We start from the raw sequence: 19,550 nt of genomic DNA on the forward strand, positions 1-19,550 counted from the left end.
TACTTTTGTTTATGTTGCATTTGTTTAACTTTGTGAAGCTGTTTTACTTTTCCTGTCTAAAACACCTGGTGGGCTAATAAAGAGCTGAACAACCAATAGCAAGGCAGGAGAGAGGAATAGGCAGGGTTTCCAGGCAGAGAGGATAAATATGAGGAGGAATCTAGGAGAAGAGGATCTGAGGACGGGGGAACAAGAGAGGAAGGAGGAGGACTTCAGGGACCAGCAACACAGCCAGACACAGAATAAGGAGGAGAAAAACGGCATACAGGAATAGAGCAATATAAAACGACCTGAGGTCAAAGGTAGATAGGACAATTTACATTAAGAAAAGCCAGCAAGAAACAAGCCAAGCTAAAGCCGGGCATAATAAGCCTCTGTGTGTGATTTATTTAGGAGCTGGGTAGTGGGCCCCCCAAAAAGACTAAAGAGCCAAGAGAGTAAAACATGGCACACAACACAACCCCAGACCTAGCACCAGTCTGGAACACAGGAGGTGATAATAAATGAGCAAATTCATAAACTCACAATGAAGCCTCCAGAGACAGGCAAAATATGGTCATTCTCACCATCACATGTTAAACACCATTTATAATTTTTTAGAGCCTCCCTCTCAAGACTCACCAGAAACCTATAGTGCTGAGGTGGCCTAAACTCAGTCTGACCAACACCCACCCCTTTGTAACCAGTCAACCCACTGAGGGCAGTGGCAGCTGGGTGACTCAGGCACCTGGCGAGGGGCTCTCCCTCCTTCCCCATTTTGCACTGCCTCCCTTCCTCCCTCCTATAAGGACATGCCTTCAAAAACCTGTGCAGCTTGGTTTGAGACAGGATCTCATCTGTAGCCCTGGCTGGTCTCAGAGATCTGCCTGCCTCTGTCTCCCAGCACTCAAGATTTGACACTTGCTTGATGGAGGGGCTTAGGAATGGAGACCTGCTGGACACCACAGCAGCCTCAGCATTCCGGCTGCTACCAACAGTGGAATTTTGCTGGAGGCTTTGCTGACTCCTGAACAAGCAGAAACATGAGCTAAATTCAACAGAGGGCCCCTATGCTGTTAGGCTCAGTGAGGGGAAGATAGCATCCTTGTCTAGCACTATGTGGCTGTGAACTAATTAAAACCCTGGACAGCATGGCTGTGTTCTAGATTACTCCACATGGCTTCTCTCAAATACAGGAGAAAAATGATTCTTCCTCCCAGCCCTACAGGCAGGCTGCTCACCTAGCCCAGGAAGAGGGTACCATGGCCTTAGCCTTGCTCACTAGTCTGCCCACACACTACCTTTCACTGGCACAGGAAAGGTACCTAACTTCCCTGAACATCACTACCCTTGTCTATAAAATAGACAACACCTACCTTATTAAAAATTAAATAGACTCCTGCATATGACTTCTAGAGCAGTGGATGTTATCCAAATCTAGTTATCAGAGAGGCAAAAACAGACATTACAAGCTTCACTCCATACAGCTTAAAGTCAAGGGGAGGAGCGGCAAGGAAAATTTAAAAAACAAAAGAAAAAAGCAACAGGAATATAGGAAAGACAGAAGGAAAACTGAAACAAAGGTGCTAGAGACACAAGTCATCTTCTGGGTGACACAGACCTCCACTTAGTTCTGTCCCTGGAAAGACCTACTGTCTCATTTTCTTTTTTTGTTTGTTTGTTGTTTGTTTGTTTTTGAGACAGGGTTTCCCTGTGTAGACCAGACTGGCCTGAAACCCACAGAGATAAGCCTGCCTCCGGAGTGCTGGGATAAAGGTGTGTGCCACCACAGCAGGGCATAATCAGCACATTTTTTTTTTTTAAAAGGATGACTTGTTTATTTTATGTGCACTGTTATTTCCTGCATAAATGTCTGTGTGAAGGTGTTGCATCCCCTGGAACTAGAGTTACAGGCAGTTGTGAGTTGCCATGTGGATGCTGGGAACTGAACCTGTGTCCTCTGGAAGAGCCGACCGACTGTGCTCTTAACCATGGAGCCATCTCTCCAGTTGCTGTCTCATTTTCTTAACTGACTGCCACAATACAGTAAGAAGACTCACACCCTGAAGTCCCCCCATACAGAGAGAATACTGTATTCCTAACATATGGAAAAACCTTTCTGCTCAAATGGGCACCTAACTCAAGTTCATTTACCCAGAATTTTCTGAAAAGTGTGCAGGCAGTCCCAATCTAAAGAGCTGAGATTTAGTGGAAGACCCAGGAAGCCCCTGAAGAATCTCAGCAGAAACTCTGTACAGACAGCTTTTGATCAAAATGTCAGTTATTCTGTCAGCCAGGAAAAGGATGACCACTGTCAAGATTCTCAACAGAGCCATCGCAATCTCACAGAGAGCTGAGCACATCTCAAGACAAATATTCCCAAACTTGGGTTTCACCACGTAGATGCTTCAAGCTGGCTTGAGTTCCGGACACTCTCGGCATATTCTCCTTGCTTTTAGTATTTTTTATGTTAGGTAAGGTTTTTCTTCCAGCCCTGCCACCCCAGACCTCGATCTGCCAGGATCCCATCCATTGACTCTTTGCAGTCTATGTGGCCATCTCCTCTTCAATGGCTTCAAGGATCCTGCCATGCAAAACTGATGCCTAATTAGAAATAGCTTCAAATTTACATTCAAATCCCTTGTTTTCAACACGTCCCTTCATTTCGATTGCCACTTGAATACTCGGTACAAATGAAGGACACCTGGCCAGGCAACTCCTTTCAACACTTTCTTTAAAAAAAAAATATATATATATATATATATATATATATATATATTATATATATATATAATATATATACACACACACATACTGCTTGAGCTAATTAATCTGAAGCAAGCAATTGTACCTATAAATTTTAAGGAACTAGAGATCCATAAATTTTGAGGAACTAGAGATCTACTCAAGCCACAGAAAGAGCAACACCAACTTACTGCATGATGGCGCTTGCATCAAACCCAGATTCCCCCATTCCATCTACTCGAAAAGCAGATTGCTCTACTTCAATCCATTTCCGACCTCTTCCACCATCAGCTGGCAATACTGTACCACTGATGTGTTCTAAGAAGCCTGTAGCCTATGCTTCACTTACTATCTAGAAAAATGCTTACAATTTAGCAATGTAATCTTGCCAGGTGACAGGCGGGAATTGTAGACTACATCAAGTGTAAAATGTCAACTGCCAAGACGTAGAGCAAAATACATCCCTAAAGCAACACAGTAGGCTCCAACACTGCCAGGAAGGATCTAAAATGATCTCTGCAAACAGCACCTTGAACTTACTCATCTTTAATGGCTGCATTTTCTATTTTAAAGAAAAGATAAAAATTTAACTCAAAACACCAGTCACTACTTCCAAGCTGTAACCAGCTCCAAGTTTTTCCAGTCCTTGGACTGTGAAGTGCAGAGAAAAAGCACACTTGGGATACTCAAGTCACCCAGATTTGTATCCAAAGAGGCCACCAACTTTAACAAAGGCTGTCACATACAACACTGTGATACAACACTTGCTATTCAGTATGCTGCTCCAAGCACATACCACACTACACGCTTCCTCTGCTTTAACTCCCTCAAAGAGGCAGGTAATGAATAACTCACTTGGTCCCGAGACAGAAACCTACAAGCACAGACCATCAAGAAAAACCACCCTAAAATTAGTTCAAATTCCTTCCTAAGTATGAAGTGAAGCTTGGTAGACTGAAGCGACCCAATTCTACACTGAAGCAGGCTGAACAGTCAACCTGCTCCTTCCCAGGCCAGCAGCTGTGCATGTGGGTCACAAGTAACTGGGTTTCCACAAACACTAAACATTCTCAACAGTGAGTGCTTAACTGAACAGAACCGTGCAGGGTCAAAACGTTATGAAATCAGTACACACACCACACTGGAGCACTGAAAGATGTTGACTACCAACACTGAGACAACACAGAAAGGACACTTGACAGAAAACAAACAATGACCTGAGGTGACCCAAGGAGGGAAGTGTTTTTCCCTTCTCAAGGTAATCAATACAGACAAGAATCAAACTAGACTGAAATGATCCGCGGCCCTCACAGCCGAGACTATCTAGCTCAAACACTGCGACTATGTCTAAAGTCAAAAGCAGGGTGACAAACGCGTTAAGTCACAGCAAAGTGAACATCCAATGATCGTTTGATTTTTCACACAAGCACAAGGGGCGTAGGGAGGAGGGACGAATGATAAAACGTTACTCTCAGGTAACAAACACCTTGCTTGCCAGGTGGTGGTGGCACATACTTTTAATCGGAGGCAGAGGCAGGCAAATCTCTTGAGTTCGAAGCCAGCCTGGTCTACATGCCAGGGCTACACAGAGAAACCCCCGACTCGAAAAAGCCACAAAAAAAAAAAAAGAAAGAAAGAAAGAAAAAAGAAACGGAACACCTTGCTAAAGCTCCGAGGGAGCCGTGATTTCAACGTTTTATTCGGACTAAAACACCTGGCCACCAAGATTTTTCAATCAAAGCTGTCCCAACTTCGACATCATGAAATTAAAACACATTCGATACTTGAGCTTTCTCGGGAGCCCTGGTACCCTCCAGACATCAGGCCTTGGGGGGGGGAAAAAAAACGTTTAGCACAACACCAATCTTAGGAGTGACACTTCTGGGGGTGCTGGGTAATGTGAGTTAACTTCCTCTTCCTTTAAAAAGGTCAAAGACAGGGAAGAGTCCACTGTAGCATTTCCTCCTTAGCCGGTTCCACCACAAACCACAACACAACTCTAATTGCTAAAAAAAAAAAAAAAAAATAGCCAGAAGGAGTGCTTTCTGTACACTTGCACTATAGGCAGAGGACCCAACTTACCTCGGGAACGAGCTGATTCGTTTCGAACAGGAAATTTACCATTAAAGTTTACTGTGGGTTCTAAATAACAGAGAGGCCACCGAGCCCCGCAGGAAGGCAGGGCCTCCCAACAATCAGAAAAGCCTTGCCTGCAGGGCTGGTCCCAAGCCCCAGCAAATTCTGCCCAATAAAGGGGAGGGGGTCTTCAAGGGCAGGGCTCCCCGAGATCCACAAGAGCTGCAGACGCATGACCCGGGGGAGCTAGTGTTCACGGTACCGCAGAGGGTCCCGGGGTCCCAGCAAATGCTGCCACCGGTGCACCCCAAAAGCTCGGGCCAAGCCCGGAGCAACGGGCTGGAGCGGCTGGCTGCCCGTCCCTTCCCTTGCTGGGCTGTGGCGGCAGGCAGGGAGGCTCCCACCACGGGTCGTTCTGGACCGCTGGAAGGTGAAAAGGATACTGTTGGGGCGCCGGGGTCTGGAGGGCCCTGATGTTCGGGTGAGGAGGGGCCGCCGCTGCCGCTGCTGCTGCCGCCGCCGCCGCCGCCGCTGCCGCCGCCGCCGCCGCCGGGTGAGAGGCGGTACCGCCGCCGCTGCCGCCGCCGCTCCGGTGCCGGGTCCGGTTCCTGCTGCAGCCGCTGAGCCTGATTTCAGAGCCGGTTTCTGCGGTAAACTCATGGCAAAGCGAAGCCACCAACCCCCCCAGAGCGGGACCGGGCGCGCCGGGGTGCAGGGGCCGGGGGCAGCGGAGGGGCGGGATGGGGGCAGACCCGGGGAGGCGGCGGAGCGGGGGCCGGGGGGAGGCTGGGAGGAGGAGGAGGAGGGGGCCGGGACCGGTCACACACGCCCTCCGCCGCCCGCCGCCGCCGCCTCCGCCGCCGCCGCCGCCGGCAGCAGCAGCCGCCCCGCGGGCCAGCACCACCGGCTGCCGGTCTCCGTGACAACGCGACCCCGGGGAGGGGGGGGCCGGACCCGGCGGGGGCAGGAGGCGGAGAGACCGGACCTTTCACGGCAATATCCTCATGGGCCGGCGGCGGGGGGTCTCTGTCCCCCTCCCCGGGGGAAGCGGCGCCCTTCTCGGTAGCGGGGCTCGGGCGATGCGGACGGATTTTCTTCACTCAACGAGCAGAGCATCCAACATGGCGCTGCGGCCGCCTCCAGCAGTCCGGCAGGACGGCCGCTCGGAGCTTTTCGGCCCTTTTCGGAAGGGCTCGGCAGGCCGAGGGTGGAAAGCTCCTTCGGCTCTTTCCGGAGACAGCGAACGGCCGGGGTTCTTCGGGAGCTCTCGGGAGCGTCTTCGGCCGCTGTTCGGGAGAGCCGCTGGAGCTGACTATTTCTCGGGGAAGATCGGTGATCCGGAGCTGCTGAGGCTCTCCGCGGCACGGTGCCTGGGGGAGGGAGAGACCAAAGGAGAGGTATGAAGGGAGAGAGCCCTCCCCTGCGGCCCAGCCTCGAAGAACAATAGTAACGGCACCCGAGGCCGAGGTCCGCCGAGACCTACCAGAGGCGCCCGGAGCGAGAAACCGAGTCTCTGTAGAGGGACCGGCTAAGCCGGAGCGCACGGCTACTGATAGGAACCCGCCTGCCGCAGGGACTTATTAACATAACAGATGCCACTCGCCGGCACTTGACGTCGCAAGTCACGGGCATTATGTCGACACGTCGTCCTCGGATGCTCTTAAGTGCGAAATGGAACGAGGAGCCCCATTTGCAGAGGAGGCCCAGAGAAAAAAAAGTGACTTCCCCAAGGTCACCCGGCTGGAAATGAACGGAGGGAATCCAAAATCTGGATTCCACCTTCTCTGAGATGAACCTTGCCTTCTAGGATGCAAACGGATCTGCCTTACCAGCAACTTTGACCAGGACTCTGCAGGGTGGATGTCTTTCCCAAAACTGGAGGGGCCTGTGGCCACAACTTGTAGTGGGCTTCCCATCATCCTTCGCTGGGATGACACTTGATAAGGTCTCCTCCTCCCACCCCCATCCACACTTTGCACACCACGCCTGCAACCCTCAGTAGGAACCTTGTCCCCAGCACACAGGAACATCAACTGAAAAAGAGACACAGGCATCTCTGAATTATGAAGATACAGAGTACTTCATTAGCTCTTACAGTCCCAAGAAATAGGTAATATCCATTCTTACTAATGCACACACACACACACACACACACACACACACACACACACACACACACACACAAAATTGAGACTTAAAACTGACAGATTTTGCCAAGGCCACTTGACCAATGTAGTGGACAGAGGAAAAATAGTGGATCTGAGGACCTACCTCAGTGGTAAAGAGTGCTTACCTTGCAAACATGAGGACCCAAGTTCAGTCCCCAGAATTTACTTAGAAAAATCTAGCATGATGAACCTGTGTTTATAATCTCAACACCCAGGAGGTGGTGACCAGCAGATCCCTCAGATTCACTGGCCAACTGGGCCACTCTGTCTGATGAGTTCTAGGTCAGTGAGAGACGCTGCTTCAAAAACAGTAAGGTGGAAGCTGGGAAGATGGCTCAGCACTTACAAGCGCTGACTGCTCTTCCAGAGATTCCAGTTCAAGTCACAGCACCCACATGGCAGCTCACAGCTGTCTCTAACTGCAAGATCTGGCACCCTCACACAAACATACAATCAGGCAAAATACCAATGCAAATAGAATAAAAGTAAATAAATCATAAATAACTAAAAAGGTAGACTGCACCTGAGGAACAACATCTGAGGTTGTGAACACAAATGAACATACACACTTAAGACTGTGGCCAGGCGTTGGTGGCGCACGCCTTTAGTCCCAGCACTCGGGAGGCAGAGGCAGGTGGATCTCTGTGAGTTCGAGGCCAGCCTGGTCTCCAGAGCTAGTTCCAGGACAGCCTCCAAAGACACAGAGAAACCCTGTCTCAAAAAAAAAAAAAAAAAAAAAAAAAAAAAAAAAGACTGTGTTCTGAGCAGGGTGATGGTGGCACATGCCCTTAATCCCAGCACCTCCCCTGGGAAGCAGAGGAAGGCATATCTCAGTGAGTTTGAGGCCAACCTGGTCTAAAGAAAGTTCCAAGACTGTTACACAGAGAAACCCTGTCTTGAAAAAAAAAAAAAAAAAGTGTTCTGGGCAGTGGTGGCACATGCCTTTAATCCCAGTCTTGTGAGTAGGGTCACAGAGGCAGATGGGTCTCTGTTTTTGAGGCCAGCCTGGTCTATGGAGTAAGTTCCAGGACAGCTAGGGCTACACAGAGAAACCCTCTCTGGAAGAAAAAAAAAAAAAAAAAAAAGATTGTGTTCTAATTCCTATTACATTGGTGGTTTTGGGAGCTGGGGTGTTGACTGTTTCTTCTGGGTTTGTTTGTTAGCTTGCTTGTTTTTTGTTTTTTGTTTTTTTTTTTTTTTTTTTTTTTTTTTTTTGAGGAAGTCTCAAGTAGCTGAGGCTAGCTTCAACTCCCTATGTGCCTGAGAATGATCTTGAACTCCTGGACCTCTTACTTTCAGTTACAGGCATCTGCCACCATACCCTGCATGGGTCTTTTTTTTCTTCTCTCTCTCTCTCTCTTTTTTTTTAAGCCTTACATGTAGTGGGTACTTAATTCATAACAACTCCTGGGAGCTCCAGGTGCTCCCAGAAGGATAAAAGAACACCTGGATGGCATGTTCCCCACCACCTCTACCTGGCTGAGCCTACATGGCTCCCAGCACCTAAAGGAAAGCCTCATCCCCATCTCCTGGCCAGGACACAGCAGCTACTTCCTACTTTGGCATCCTCAAGTGTGGATTTTCCACTCCTCCTTGGGCTTGACTAACTCCAGGGAAAATTCCCAGGTGGTCCTCCAGTCCCCCAGATTCTCATTTCAGGTTCTGAGACCTCAGGCTGCTTTATCCCAATCAAAATCTGTTCCCAGCAGAAAGATTTGACTTCTTGTTTACACTAGGCTGATAGCAGATTGATAATTGCTTAATTGTTATTCTTTTCTAAGCTAGTTTCCTTTTTTATCTTAATAATTGCTACAAACATCAGGCAATTAGCATGTGCCGGGACTTTGCTAAGCATTTTGTGAGCATTATCACTTTCAAACAAGATAGATCCTGGGCAAAATAAAGTTAAAGTGTAGATAAGATTCTGACCTCAGGCTGTGGGGTAGGGGAAGCTTAGAGAGCAAAGTCATGGAGATAGGGCTCTCTCCTTGCATCCAAGAGTGTGAGCCTTGGGGCTAGGACTGTGGTAGAACAATTGTCCTGGGCTCATCATTTCTTAAAAAGCTGACCCTGGAGCCATGGTTTGAACACGTGTACACATACAATAAATACAACACTTCTCAACACTCCCACATCCTAGAGCAGCTAACACTGAACACCTACTATGTTAGACCTTTTTCATAGGTTGACTCATTCCCCTGACAACATTGTAAACTAAGTGTTACACCTCATTCACCAGCAGAGAAGTTAAGGCTCAAAGACTTCTAAGTGGACGTCCTGGGCTTCAAACCTAAGGTACTACTTCTAGATCTATTAGACAGCGTGCCTTCAGCATAGCAACCGTCTCAACACAGACACCAGCAAGAAAATCTGATTTGGGTGTGAAAGAGAGGGCTCACCCAGAGGACTCAGGTTCAATTCCCAGTATACATGGCAGCTCCTAACCATTTGTAACTCCAGTTCCAGGGGATCTGATGCCTTCTGGCCTCCTTGGGTACTAGGCATGTATATGCACAGACATATACCAGGTAAAACACCGCATACATAAAAATATTTAAAAATCTGATTTCATCACTTTGTCCATTAAGAGCTTTCTATGGGGACCTTTGGAACAGCTCAGTAAGGTGAAGGCTCCTGCTGTCAAGCCTGATGACCTGAGACTCCCAGAACCTACACTGTGGAATGAAGGTAATAGGAACATGCCCAAATGTGGGAATGTGGGCTTTGTTGCCAAGAGACTAAGGTGGCTATTAACTAAGGTTAGAAGAAGAGCCTGGATTCTGAAGGATCTTGGATTTAGGCTAAATCTTGAAGGCATTTAGGGTGGGGAAGGAATTCATGGTATTCATGGAAGGCTCATAATTTAAAAGTGTGTATATGTGTGTGAAGGCATCAAAGCCCCTGGTGCTAAAGTTAACAGGCTTTTGTGAAGTCACCTGATATTAGTGCTGGGAATTGAACTCCGGTCTTCTGCAAAAGCTGTGCACACTCCCAACCACTGAGCCACTGCTTCAGCCCCTAGAGAAAGGTCTTAATCCCCTTGAGCCTATATTTTCCTCATCTGTGAAACAAACTCCATCTCCTGGAGTTTGGGGAATAAACACAGAGTGCTTAGCCAGGGATTCCCTGGGGCAGAGTAATTTTTTTTTTTGGTACACTTTAACCATTATGGTTCATTTATGCAGAGACATTTCATTGTTCTTTAAAAATCCCTCTAATGTGGCTAGCACTCAAATGGGATATGAAATTTGAATGACTTAATAATTCTGAATTACCAGAGTATTTTATGTTACCCCACAGGAATCCAGGCAACACAGGCCAGGCTCTGCCTCACCACATTGGGAGGAAGCAGGGCCAGAATATCCTAGAACAGGCAGACCTCCTCGTGCCCAAGAGGAGTGTTGTTGCTTTAGATGGCCAGCAGCTATTCCCAGAGCCCACTGCAACCTGTGGCAAAGCCGGGCATTCCCTGTGAGCGGAAAGGAGCACTCAATTTATGCATATTTTCAGTTATGGGCATTGCTGTTTGCATGAACATGTACTTGCATCGGGTTCAGGAAACCCTTCAATTCCTTTTTTTCTTTTTCTTCCTTTTTTTTTTCTTTTTCTTTTTCTTTTCTTTTCTTTTCTTTTTTTTTTTTTTGAGACAGGCTTTTACTGTGTTGCCCAGGCTGCCTCTAACTCTAACTCCTGAGCTCCAACAATCCTTCTGCCTCAGCCTTCTAAGTGAATGAGACTATAGGCACACTACCACATCCAACCCCGACATACAGAAGCTTTCCTCATTGCCTTCTTCTTCTTCTTTCCTACCCTCCTCCTCAATGTTAGGGATGAACCCAGGATCTCACGTATAGTAGACAAGCTACCACTGATCTCCAACCTGAGTTCCAAGTTTCCCCTCCAGTCCCCTTTTATTTGTGTGTGTGTGTGTGTGTGTGTGTGTGTGTGTGTGTGTGTGTGTGTGTGTTTTGTTTTTTGTTTTGTTTTGTTCTTTTGAGTCAGGGTTTCTCTGTGTAGCTCTGGCTATCCTTGAACTCACTTTGTAGATCAGGCTGGCCTCAAACTCACAGAGATCCACTAACCAGCCCCGTTTGGTTTTTTGAAATAGAGTCTCACTCTGTAGCCCAGGCTGGCCTCAGGCTTTCACTCCTCCTGCTTAGCCTCTAGAGAGCTGGGTTTACAGGTGTGCACCACCATCCCTGGCTCTATATAGCTCTGGCTGCCCTAGAACTCACCACGTACACCAGGCTGGCCTCAAACTCACAGAGATTTTAATTTTTAAAAATTATTTATTAGGTCAGATAGTGGTGGCACACACTTTTAATCCCAGCACTCGGGAGGCAGAAACAGGTGGATCTTTGTGAGTTTGAGGACAGCCTGGTCTACAGAGCGAGTTCCAGGACAGCCTCCAAAGCCACAGAGAAACCCTGGAGAGGTGGCTTAACAGTAAGAGCACTGGCTGCTTTTCCCTTCCAGAGGACCCAGGTTCCGGCACCCACATGGTAGCTCACAGCCGTCTGTAACTCCAGTCCCAGGGCACACCAAACATGGAAGTAATGCACAGACATATGTGTAGACAAAACATATACATAAATAAGATAAAGGAAAAAGTTTAAATTATTTTATGTAAATGCACCTGTGCCATGGATGAATACATGTGTACTACATGTGTGCAGGAAGCTGTGGAGTTCAGAAGAAAGTACTGAATGCTCTAGAACTAGAGTTACAGATGGTTGTAAGCCACTGTGGTAGTCTGAATGTAATTGGCCCCCATAAGTTCATAGGGAGTGACACTATTAGGAAATGTGGCTTTGTTGGAGTAGGTGTGACCTTGTTGGAGGAAGTGTATCACTGTGGAGGTGGGCTTTGAGGTCTCACATATGCTCAAGCCACACTCAGTGTCTCAGACCACTTCCTGTTGCCTAAAACTTCTGAAAATGTAAGCCACCGCATTTAGATGTTTTGCCTTTATAAGAGCTTCATGGCGTTTCTTCACAGCAATAGAAACCCTACCTAAGACAGCCATTATGTGGACACTGAGAACTGACCCTGGATCCGCTGCAAGAACAGTAAGACCTCTTAACAGCTGAGCCATCTCTCCAGCCCCTTCTCCCATCCCAGTGATTTCTTTCTTTTGTTTTTTGGGGTTTTTTTGTTTTTGTTTTTGTTTTTGTTTTTTTGAGATAGGGTATCACAATATAGCCCTGGCGGTCCTGGAACTCACTCTGTAGACCAGGTTGGCCTCGAAATAAAAGATTCATCTGCCTCTGCCTCCAGAGTGTCGGGATTAAAGGTATACACCACCACCCGGCCTGACATGATTTCTTAAGCAGAAGGCCTGTGAGGCTTGACTCATAGAGTCCTGATGATATAATCTTTATAAAACAAATCCCTTCCAAAACTATGTTGGCAAGCTAGAACTATGTGGTCCTTTTGTTTGTTTGTTTTTATTGGAGGAGCCGGCTTTTTGGCATAAAAACCAGCCATGTAAATGCCAAGAAACGCCATCTCCATGAGCCACAGAGGTTCTGTGGTTATGTCATGAGGTTCATCTTTTTGATACTTATCAAGCTTTTGCCAAGAGCATGCTCAGTGTGAGACTTGATGTTCCAAAGCTAAACACAATTAAAGTGTAGAGATGGGAAGCCCAAAGGAAAGAACAGCAGCATTTGGGAAGCAGAGGTAGGAGGGTCAGGGGCTCAGCTTCCAGACCAGCCACACGAGTCCCTATCTCATAAAACAAAAAGAGACAAAGCTGGATGTGGGGACACACTCTTGTAAGTCCAGCCGTTGGGAGGTAGAGGCGTTCAAAGTCTTCCTCAGCTACCTCGCAAGCTGAGGATAGCATAGGCAGTTCTAGAGCCTGCCCACCAACTCTGAGAGCTAGGGAGGGGGCTCTGTAGGTAGAGCATTTACCTCACAAGTTGGGAGTAGAGTTCTGAGTCCAGGTAGAAGCTGGGTGGATGTGGCTGCCCTCTTGTGACCCTAGTGCTTAGAAGTGGAGCCACCAGATCCCTGGGGCAAGCTGCCAAGAGAAGCCAACCCTGTGAGACAGCCACCTGATGTGGCCCTATGCCTTACATGAGGTGAAGGGTTTGGGGGGGGAGGGGGAGGGCGATGGACAACAAAGACATTGAGATTGAGATTTATTGGTATCCCAGAGACAGAAAGGCTGCAAGTTTGAGGCCAGAGTAAACTGGGGAGGAGAGAGGCAAGCTTCCCTTCTAAAGTTGTCATGGATGAAAGATGAAATGTTATACATACCAATTGCCCCCAAACCATCATCAAAGCCCAGAGCATGGTGAGAAGCCCCTTGGCATCTCAGCTCCTTCCTCATTGCCTGCAGAAGCTGCCAAGTTGCCTCCCCCTCCTGAATAGAACGCTGGGGTTGCAGGCATGTGACATATGGCCAACAGAGTCCATGGTTGAAAGTGACAAATGAGCCCACCTTCTTCCTTCTTGTTTAGCAAATCACTCAGCGTGTTCAGGTGGCAGTGGCCGGACCTGGGCGCAAGGCAACCCGTGACTGTCCTGGTGCTAGGCTTCCTCCCTTGCATGGCCCACACTTCAGTTCTCCAGACCACTGTGCTGGAGTACTTCTCTAAATGACAAGCACATAGCATCTGGAATGTAGAAACCACATCCTTGTCCCTGGGTGGTCCAGCCCTCCTCCCCCTGCTCTTAACCTGAAGCCATTTAAATATCCTGCCAAGCTGGATGCCTTAGGAAGACCCTGGATTGTGTCCTGCCCGGATCTAGTGACTGGAGGAGGGAGCTGGATTTCCAGATGCCCACAGCTGGCGCCAGGCTCCAGGCAGGCTCCGGTCATCTGATCTCCGTGGGAGCTGGCCTGGCATGCTGGCACTTCACAACACCTGGAAAGGGGCTGGGGGATTGCTGTGCTCTGTCTTTGGCCACCAGCAGGAGAACAAAAATAGCATTTACAGTTAAAATTAATTCCACAGATGAATGTCTTTTGGTTTCCCAAATTCAGCGATTTCCCTCCCTCCCCCCCCTCTCTATCCTCATTGTATGCTTTTTCTCTCACTGGAATGGAAAAGTTGAAGAAAACACTTGGTGCCCACTGTGTATGCAGCCTAAGTGATACTAAAGAGAGTCCATGTTCCTTGGTTAAACACTTTGGCCCTGTCACATCTGGCTCTTGCCCTCCGGGCTCCTCCATTCTTATAGTTCCCCACCCACACTCTGAACACCCACTTTCTTTTCTTTCCATGGCTTTCCAGTTTCTCCTCCCACCTCCACTATCTCCTGTTCCTGAAGCACCTACCAGCTCCTATTTATCCTTCAAAACCCACTCAGAGCCAAGCACACAGCAGTAATCACAGCACCCGAAGGGCAAAGCAGACTTGCCAAGAGTCTCAGACCAGTTTGGGCTGCATAGCAAATTCCAGGACAGCCAGGGCTACATATACAAGAAAAAAAAATTAGGAACTAAAACAAATTAAAAACTAAAATGCCACCTTATAGAACAAAATTTGTCTCAGCTTCTCTTCTCCTTTCTTAGCCAGGTTCAATTATTCCTTCCCTTCTGCTTCTCCTGAGTTAGGATGCTATTTTCTTGTGGTTCTATTACACTGTATTTATTAATAAGGGGCTTACACAACTGCATGGTTCATAGTAGGTTCTCAATAAATCACACACACACACACACACACACACACACACACACACACACACACACACACACACACACACGGTCTCTAGATCAGACTGGCCTTAACCCCCCTTTGTTTTGGGTTTCTTATTTTATTTATTTATTTATTTATTTGTTTATTTATTGTTTTTTTTGTTTTGTTTTGTTTTGTTTTGTTTTGAGACATGGTTTCTCTGCGAAGCTTTGGACCCTATCCTGGCACTTGCTCTGTAGACCAGGCTGGCCTCGAACTCATAGAGATCTGCCTGCCTCTGCCTCCTGAAGACAGGGATTACAGGCGTATATGTCCCATCATGCTCGGTTTATGCAGTGCTGGGGACATCAGGCAAGCACTCTACTGACCAAGTTACATCCCCAATCCGTGAGTTGCTTTCTGCTTCATTGTGAAACACGATCTCACGTAGCTCATGCTGGCCTTAAATTGGCTGTGTAGCCAAGGATGACCCCGAATCCCTGATCCTCTTTCCTCCATCTCCAAGCTGGTAAGATTCCGGGTAGGTACTGTTATATCCAGCGTCACAACTTCTCTGAACATAAAGAGAAACCTCTTACACCTCTAACTCCAGCATCTGGGAAGCAGAGGCAGACAGATCTCTATGAGTTCAAGGCCAGCCTGGTCTGCAGAGCTAGTTCCAGGACAGCCAGGCTACACAGAGAAACTCTGTCTGGAAAAATCAAAACTAAGAAGGAGAGGGAGAGAAAGAGAGAGGGCTCTTTTCATTTCATGCATCAAAATGAAGGCTTCCAAGTCTCTCTCCCAAGGACAGGGGCTATGACCTTCACTTTTGTTGCCATGTCCTGAGGCTGACTCACTGAGAAATGAAGAGGGACTCCAGATGCTGGAGGGATGGTATTGATTCAACCATCTTATGTAACCCTACTCTGGCCAATTTGGGGGACATCCTTCACTTGGGGAGGTGGGAGTCCTCTTCCTCCCTGGTGTGCCTAGAGTCCTTTCCTGTGAGGAAATGAAGTCCTGTTCTTGGCGCCATGACCAGGGACTATGGGATTAGGGCCCAGGGCTGACCTGCTTCTGCAGCATAGGAAGTTCATTTTGGAAAACAGAGATCATGGCGCTGAGCCCAGTTCTGAGACCGTAGTTAAACTGCTTCTCTCTCTGGGCCTTGAATTCTCTCATCTGTCCGAAGAGGCCTGTGGTAGTTCTGATGTTCCAGCAAAGCTATGAGAAGAAAGATCTAGCAAGATCCACAGACACATAGGATATTGTCAATAAATGAGGCACCCTTGCCTTCCTGGTGGTGACAGCACATGACTTTAGTCCCAGCACTTGGGAGGCAGAGGCAGAGGCAGAGGCAGAGGCAGAGGCAGAGGCAGAGGCAGAGGCAGAGGCAGAGGCAGGCAGATCTCTCTGAGTTTGAGGCCAGCCTGATCTACAGAGCAAGTTCTAGGACAGTCAGGGCTACACAGAGAAACCCTGTCTCAAAAAGAAGAGGAGGAGGAGGAGGAGGGATGCAGGTCTGAAGCCAGGTGGCTTGGGTTCAGATCTCTCAGCTCATTACCTTTGTGGCTGCTACATCAGTCTTCTTATCTGTAACCATCACTAATCTCACCAGACTTCATAACGAACTAGTGGACAGTGCCCCGTGAGGACTGTGACTCACCTGGTAGAGCACCAGCATCCACATGGCCCCTGTGGCAAAGTCAGTGAGAGTGTAAATCCTCACAAAAGCAATGTGACCCAGCTCTCTTCCTGTCCTACAAGCTCTCACATAGACTTGGGCGGGGCATCCTTCTAACCGTCCAAGATCCCTTATACCACCGGAACTCAGTTTCTCAGGAGAAGAATGTTTAGGCTTCCGTTCCTTGTTGATTCTCACTCCAGTCCTGACCTAGAATTGAGGGGAAACCTGACTGCAGTAAACGGACCAGAGGTTTGTAGTGTATGCCCTGGCTTCAGCATGTACTCCCAAAGTTCCTGTACTGGAAACTGAACCCCCAGAAGATCACACTGATGGCACTTGGAAGGTGGATCTTGCAAAGTAACGACTCAGTGAGGTCATGAGAGCATGGACCCCAGTGATGGTGTTCATGGCATAATGTTCACAGTACATAATGTATGTTCATATGGACATGCATATACAAATGTATGCATACGTGTGAGCACGCATGTGGAGCTAGAGATGAGCCATGGATGTCCTTCCTCTGGAGATACTCACCTTGTTTCCTGAGACAGGGGTCTCCCTAGGACCTGGGCTCACTGATTGGCTAGGTGGGCAGGCTTCGGATTACCAAGGGGCAGCAAGTCTACTTCCTCAGCACTTGGATTACAAGCATATACCTTATGGCTGGCTCTCTTACATGGGTGCTGGGGCTCAAACTCAGGTCCTTGTTCTTTTTTTTTTTTTTTTTTTTTTTTGGTTTTTTCGAGACAGGGTTTCTCTGTGTAGCTTTGGAGCCTGTCCTGGCACTCACTCTGGAGTCCAGGCTGGCCTCAAACTCACAGAGATCCACCTGCCTCTGCCTCCCCAGTGCTGGGATTAAAGGCGTGTGCCACCAACGCCCGGCTTCCTTGTCCTTTCAAAGCAAGCACTTCACTGGCTGAGCTGTTAATGGTTTTTTAAAAGGAGGAAGGGAGGGACAGGGTAGATAGATGGTTCACTGGTTAAGAACTTGTCCTGCTCTTGAGAGGACCTGACTTCAAGTCCCAGCCTCTACATCAGGTGGCTCACAATCACCTCCAACTCCAGCATAGGGGACCCAATGCCCTCTTCTGGCCGTCTGCAGACACTTACACACATGTGCATGACTAAAAGTAAAAGAAAGATAAGTGAGCCGGGCATGGCGGTACATGCCTTTAATTCCAGCACTTGGGAGACCAAGGCAGGCCGAGGCCAGGATAGTCTACATAGTGAGTCTGTAGACCAAGCTGGCCTCGAACTCAGAGATCTGCCTGCCTCTGCATCCCACTGCCTGGCTTTGGAGACCATGTCCAAAATAAATAACCCAGCCTGTGGTATCAGTTGCAGCAACAGTAAACAGACGAGGATGGTGTGCGAAGCCTCGGCTCTGAGCCTGGATTCGAACCTCAGCCTCGTACCTCCCTTTCTAGTTGTCTCCTCTTCTCCAAATCCCAGGCTCCCATTGAGCAGCACCACATCCATCTCACAGCGCTGGCCTGAGGAGCACATGATCACAGGCTTCACTCTGGGGCCAGGCCCATAGCCAGCGCTTAGGGAATAGCAGTTTCCCTTCTTGCCCTGTGCCCGGCATTCAGTTGCTTCCCCAAGCTGGCACTGCACACGGAGTTCAAAGCGGCCACTGTGGCTATTATTTCTGAGAATACAACCCTTGGCTGTTTTGTGTCTTTTCAGTCACATCATCCCCCGCCCTCAGCATTTCAAAGGAGGAAAAGCCCAAGTGCTGTGCCACTAGGTTGGCAAATGTCCCAGAGGATCTTGTGGGCCAGCCACCGAGCTTGACACTCAGTCCCTCAGTCCCACTCACTGTGTCCGACAAGGCCAATGGGGGACATACACAGCAGAGATCAAAAGGGCCAGGGAATTCGCTCAGGAGCAACTCTCCCAGCAGGATTTCACGCCACACAAAAGTGCATGCAGGGGGTGCTCCATAAAAGCTCCTCCACTCCCAAGCATCCATCATGCCCAGAGATACCAAAAACTGGTTCCCATGACAACACTGCTGCAAACGTTATATATAAACGTGTGTGTGTGTGTGTGTGTGTGTGTGTGTGTGTGTGTGTGTGTGTGTGTGTGTGCTCCTGTGTGTGTACACAGCCACTCAGAGATGCACTGAAATAAACTCTTGGCACAATCCCACCCCCTCCACTCAAACAGGAAATAACCTATAAGGATTGACTGACTGTTGGAGGACAGCCCCTGAATAAACAGGCTTCCTACTAAACGCCTCCCAGTGGGTGACACCTGTTTTGGCGTGCATCTGGTTTGTTACCTGCACCTGGAATAAAGTGATAAATCACTGTTGAAAGGATGAATAAATGATGGATGAAAAAAGAAAAGAAAGCCAGGTGTGGGGGCGCATGCCTTTAATCCCAGCAGAGGAGGATCTCTGGGTGTTCAAGGCCAGCCTGATTTACAAAGCAAGTTCCAGAACAGCCAAGGCTACACACAGGAACCCTGTCTCAATAAATAAATAAATAAATAAATAAATAAATAAATAAATAAATAAATAATTTAGAGAAAGGAGGGAGGGAAGAGGACACATCAGGGCTAGAAGGGTCCCGCTGAATGACCAGTCACATCTAACCTGGTTTTTTGTTTTTTTTTTGTTTTTGTTTTGTTTTTTGTTTTTTGTTTTGTTTTGTTTTGTTTTGTTTCCGATGGAGAAAGTGAGGTTCATGAGGATGGAATTGCTAGGTGTGGAAGAATCTGTAATCTCAACTCTGGTGGGGTAGAGGACCCGAGGTAGGAAGACTGTAAATTCAAGGCCGTTTTAGGCTAACTGAATTCAAGTTCAGCCTTCGATACATATCGAGGTCCTTTCTCAACTGATTAATTAATTTGATGAAATAAAACACTCTGGAGAGGACATGCCCATTGCCCTCATGAACTCACCTTAGCTGCAGTTACCTACACAGGACCAAGCCAAATGGATCAGCCAACATTCTGGCAGGGCAGCACTAATTGGACTTGGTTTCCAAAAACAACCTTCAGGGTGGTGGTGGCGCACATCTTTAATCCCAGCACTTTCAGGCAGAGGCAGGAAGATCTCTGCGAGTTTGAGGCCAGCCTGGTCTACAGAGTGAGTTCTAGGACATATGGCTCGTATGTTTGCATGCTTAGTCCCTAGTTAGCCTGGAAGGGTTAGGTTAGTAGGTGTGGCCTTGTTGGAGTAGGTGTGTTACTGGGGGTGGACTTTGAGGTTTCAAAAGCCCAAGCCAGGTCCAGTGGCTCTGTTGGCCTGCCTGC

The 19,550-nt window shown here is 48.1% G+C and overlaps 1 protein-coding gene across 4 annotated transcripts in view; it reads right to left on the reverse strand.

The window, feature by feature from the left end:
* Positions 1-5,567, reverse strand: part of Eif4g3 (eukaryotic translation initiation factor 4 gamma 3) — a 205,253-nt gene extending 199,686 nt beyond the window's left edge. Inside the window, exon 1 of one of the 4 annotated variants that reach the window (XM_035439492.1) lies at positions 5,244-5,567. Coding sequence is in view for 1 of the 4 variants with exons in the window: in XM_035439494.1 (XP_035295385.1) it covers positions 4,807-4,848 (42 nt within the window). In the remaining 3 variants the exon portion in view is untranslated. Of the gene's footprint in view, positions 1-4,806; positions 5,192-5,243 lie in introns of those variants that run through there. The other 3 variants (XM_035439495.1, XM_035439496.1, XM_035439494.1) reach the window with 3 other exon arrangements.
* Positions 5,568-19,550: the final 13,983 nt, after the last annotated feature.

The sequence above is a fragment of the Cricetulus griseus genome, chromosome 2 (genome assembly GCF_003668045.3).
Source record: "Cricetulus griseus strain 17A/GY chromosome 2, alternate assembly CriGri-PICRH-1.0, whole genome shotgun sequence".
Taxonomy (NCBI): domain Eukaryota; kingdom Metazoa; phylum Chordata; class Mammalia; order Rodentia; family Cricetidae; genus Cricetulus; species Cricetulus griseus.